General features: G+C 56.0%; 1 protein-coding gene across 1 annotated transcript; it reads right to left on the bottom strand.

Moving 5' to 3' along the window:
- Positions 1-485: 485 nt before the first annotated feature.
- On the bottom strand, positions 486-2,369 carry LOC120660507 (ethylene-responsive transcription factor ERF060-like). Its single transcript, XM_039939055.1, has one exon. It carries the CDS (start codon positions 1,863-1,865, stop codon positions 978-980), a length of 888 nt encoding a protein of 295 aa, XP_039794989.1. The 5' UTR covers positions 1,866-2,369; the 3' UTR covers positions 486-977.
- Positions 2,370-4,852: the final 2,483 nt, after the last annotated feature.

The raw sequence follows: 4,852 nt of genomic DNA, 5'->3' as shown, positions 1-4,852 counted from the left end.
TTGGATCACACGCCTCGCGTGGGTGCATACATCGACGTTGGACGGATGATACGCAACCGATTACTCAACAGCGAGGAGCTTTTTTCTGCTGGTGAGAGAAAAGATTACTGAAACTGAACCGAACGCGGACGGTTTGCTTGCTAAATTAGCAGACAGACAGCTGCAAGCCAGCAAGTGTGATTGAGACTGTCTTCTCGGTCATGGCTTGTTCATGATACTAGCAGCCTGGGAACTTTTGGTTCACTCATGGCCAGTTCATGAGTGTCGACCAGCCTGTGTGTTCCACCCATGGTACGCAACGCAACCAATGGTGCGTGGGATACAAGCATAGGATGTCATAGGAGAAACGGGTTTCTGCGTCCACCAACAAAGATTGGTGCAGTAGGCCTTGGTTTACGATCAAATCAGCTTATGATTCATACAAACAAAAATCTGTGATCGCGGATCAACACAAATCTCGCCAGGAAGCAGAAATAGCACACAGATTTTTACAACCAGATAATATAATTATAGCACTACCAATAGCAGTTCATCAGATTACAGGTGCTCGACACAGCGAGCTGATTTTACACCATACTGATAATAATATCACATCATGCTCCGCTGTTCTTACAACCCGTAAAAACAGCAGGAGCAGCAGCACCACCTACCAAGAAACAAAGCTACAACAATGGACACCTGACCGGCCGGAGCCACTGACCAGTGACCGACCGACCACCGGGAAGACGCCGGACACAAAAACGCCGGCCTCCCATCGGCTGGTTCTCCCCCATCCGGGAACCAGACCCTAACACGGATCTAAAACTGACTGACACCAACACCAAAAACGAATCCTGAAACATTTCTACACAAAACGAACGGTATTAGAGCTAATAATCCACTAGTGCCCGCGCGAGATGTCAAAAATACCATCTGCGCAACGACCGTTAAGCCTCTGCTGCTGTAGTAGTAGTAGTATGAAGGAGCCAAGAAGGTGGTCAATTGGCGGCGAGGAGGGAGTCCCAGTCGATCTCGTACGACGGGTACTTGGTGAGGGCGAAGCCGGCGGCCTCGTCCCACGGCGCCTCGCTGAAGTCCAGCTGCTGCATCTCCGGCACCGCCGACTCGGGGGAGGCGGACGGCGACGGGGACGGGCACGAGGACTCGGCGGCGGACTCGAGGCAGGACGAGGACGCGTCGTCGGAGGACGGCGAGGAGCAGTTGCTGGTGGGGGCGGAGGAGGAGGACATGGCGGCGGCGGGGGCGGCGGGGGCGGATTTCTTGGCGCCCTTCTTGGATGCGGCGATGCTCTGGCAGAGCTGCTGGAGCTTGGCGTCGACGGAGGCGTGGAGCGGGCCGCGGGAGGCGGCGTTGTCGGGGAAGTTGAGGCGCGCCGCGTCGCCGCGGAGGCGGTAGGCGGCCTGGTCGTAGGCGAGCGCCGCCTCCTCGGCGGTGTCGAAGGTGCCGAGCCAGAGGCGGGTGCGGTTGCGCGGGAGGCGGATCTCCGCCACCCACTTGCCCCAGTGCCGCTGCCGCACGCCGCGGTACAGCTTCTGCGGCCGCGGCGGGGCCGGGGCCGCCGACGAGACCTTCATGGGCTGGGCCCGCGGGCCCAGGACGGAGGACTGCGCCTGGCGCTGCTGCAGGTGGAGGCGGGCCTGGATGTAGTGCATCTGGGCCGGGCTCAGCTGGCCCGCCCCCTCGGCCCCGGCGAACGGGTACCCGCCGTAGGCGGCGGCGTGGTGGAAGGAGAAGGGCGAAGTGGGGCTCAGAGGGTGGTGGTGCTGGAGAAGCGGACTGGATTCGTGAGGAGCAGAGGCATCCCGGATAAAAGGCTCGAGTGCTCTCATCAGCTCCTCCCCGGACTGATCTATAGCGGCAGCCATCGACTACAGCAGATCTGAAGAAACAAACTTTTTTTTTGTTTTTTTTCTCTCTAGCAAAACCAAGAACAAATCAGGCAGAACCCAGCGGCCGCAGTAAAAACAGGTGGCCTCTGGTGGCAGATCTGCACACGAACTTGCACAAGGGAGGTGCGGAAAAAGAACCCCTCTTGGCTACCGAACTAGCAACCTAGTCTGCTACAGGAAACCCAAACGGAAGAAGAAGAAATGGCAGATCTGAAGCCCAGGATCGAAAAGGCCCCGGGTCTCCCGCAGTCTGCTCGATGAAGACGAAACCAAGACCAAGAAAACAAAAGGAAGGGGAGGAAGAGGAGGGTCGGGAGTGAACTTTACCTGCGACGGGCGAGAACTCGCTCAGATCTAAAGCTTACCTCGCTCGAACTCACTGGAACGTTGGTGGGTGGGTGGGTGGGCTGGATGGGAGGCGGATTTGGCTTAGGACGAGTGGAGAGATGGTGGGAGTGTTGGTGGGGCGGGGAGGAGGTAAGGAGGCGCAAGGAGCTCATTTATAGCCAGCCGGCCTCGCTCGCCGTTTTCCCCCATTTGATTACCCACACTGTCATCGACGTGGCAGGCAGGGTAATTTTGGAGCAGTGATTACGGATTACTTCGCCCTTACTCCTCCGATAGACCCCTTTTCAGGGGCGTGTCAGCGATGATGATGGCGGAGCCGGGCTGGGTCACTGGCCGGTGGGTCCAGCCGTCCGCGGGAGCTGCTGCTGCGCGGAATGCGTTGGAGCTGCGACGGGGCGCCGTTGCGATCAGCGCGTCTGACCAGTAACGGAGCGCCACGTAAGGGTGTTGCTGCCACGTATGATACGGCCCAACCGCTTGGTGTCGGTGACGGGATACGTGGCGGGAACCTGTTGGGTGGCGCTGGTGTTTGGTGTGCGACGGCAGGCAGCCTATGCTAGGACCCGCCGCGAATTTGCTAGAGAACCGATTTTTCAACTCGTTAGCTTTAACTTCAAAAAAAAAAATCGTTAGCAAGTTGTCAGGGCGTATGTATATTTCTATAATCACCGGAGGATCATCTGACATTAAACATTAAGAATCGCTCGCAAGTTGTGACTTGTGAGGGCGTTTTCTGTCAATCTCACCGAAACGTCAATGGTGAAATAGAGCTGATTAGTTTGCTACTGTTTTTTAACATGCTAAAACTACAAAGGCATGCCAATAAAATTGGGTATCAATTGGTTTGTGTCTAAAAATTTGTCTTAATTGAAATTATATTAAATTACTGGAAACTTCTTAAACCTTACAAGAAAAAAAAATATTAGCTGGCACTAAATCAAATGAATATTTAATTTTTTTTCTAACAATTGGTTTACCATGATGTCTACTTTCCTCATATCGAACAGTTACTCTGTCCAGCTTTTTCTTTTTTGTACTGCAAGATTGTTCACCGGTGCTACTTGCTTGCAAACCTGTGGCACGTCGTCAAGAACCATATGCGTGTCGGGAAAACACTCGATACTCGAGAGGGACAAAACCAAATTCATGGCTTTTGCATCATGTTGATGGCACATCGTCCGTCGTCGTCGGATCCTCACCGCATGTCACATCCTTCTCGTGCCGTGGTATCACGCCTCGCCGCGGTCACGCCCGTCTTTTGCAATGTCACGCATCCCTCCCTCTCCTTGGGTTCACACACGCACTGTGCGTGCGCGCCATACGTGTTTGCTCAAGGAATTAGATGTGTAAAGGCAACTGCGCCTATCTTTTTTTTTCTGTGGCGGCTGAGGTGGAAGTAAAAACCAAATGCTACCGCCGATTGGCAGGCAGCTAGCCGGTGTCGTCGTCTTCACCTTTGGGATGCTAGGCTGAGCGGTTGATGAGTCTGGTCAACGGTCATAAGCTACTACTACGACTCGGAGGCATGATTGATCGAGTTGTAAGAATTGCCCCCCATGTGCATGGCACTTCTTCTTGCCACCTCCCCAAATGGAGGGGAGCTGACCAAACCTCTAGATCCACAACGAGCAACTCGACCTTCCAGATTAAAGAAAGAATCAGAACCAGGTGCAGCCTAAGAGTCTGTTTGGCAGGGCTCCGACTCCTCTGAAAACGGCTCCGGCTCTGGTTTTTTTGGTGGAGCGGCTTTTTTGATGAAGCTGAAGCCATTTTGAAAAATATTTGGCAAAACAGCTTCACATGTTGGATTGATGTTGTGAAATGTCTAAATTACCCTTCCCTATATTTTTTATCTATTTTTTCCTTTTCCCTTCTTATTTTCTCCTCTCATTTTCTTTTTTCTCACCTCTTTTCTTTTTTTCCCCTCCTCTCCTCCTTATCCATTCATTCACTACGCCTGCGCCTGGCCCGTTTCCTCCTCCCCCGCCGGCCTCCCTCCGCCCCGCGAGCTCCCTCCTCCCCGCCGTCGCGCACTCCCTCCAGTGCCGTGAGCTCCCTCCACCGGCGCCGCAAGCTCCCTGCTCCCCGCCGGCCGCCCTCCTCCCCACGGGCTGCGCCCCTCCGGTGGCCGTCGTCCGCCCCGCCCAGGCCGCGCGCTCCGACCCCGGCCGCCTCTGCCCCATCCCGGCCGCGCGCTGCGCTCCAGCGGCCTCCGCCCCACCCCGCACCGCCGCGGGCGCGTGCTTCGGCCGCCTCCGCCCCGTCCAGGCCACGCGCACCGCTCCGCGCCGCCGGCCGCTGTCGGCACCTCCGTCTGCCTCCTCTCTCTATCTCGGCCGCCGCGATTACCGGGGGTATCGTTGGAAAAATGTGAGGCGGAGCCGGGCGGAGCCACGAAAACGTGGCTCCACCTCCCCTGAAGCGCTCCAGTGAGCGGAAAACGCGGGGCTCCAAAAGCGTTCCAGAGCCTGAGCCGCGGGTGAAGCACCGTTTGGCAGGGCTCCGAACGAAACCGGTTTTGGAGCCGTCCGTGGAGCCCTGCCAAACAGGGCCTAGCTAGCTGGAACTATACATCGGATCCATATCAGTTCCTCTAGAAAGTAATCAAGAAGAAT

This window comes from Panicum virgatum, chromosome 2N (assembly GCF_016808335.1).
Source record: "Panicum virgatum strain AP13 chromosome 2N, P.virgatum_v5, whole genome shotgun sequence".
Lineage (NCBI taxonomy): Eukaryota > Viridiplantae > Streptophyta > Magnoliopsida > Poales > Poaceae > Panicum > Panicum virgatum.
The sequence above is the reverse complement of the archived record's forward strand: the minus strand, read 5'-3'. Positions and strand labels throughout refer to the sequence as shown.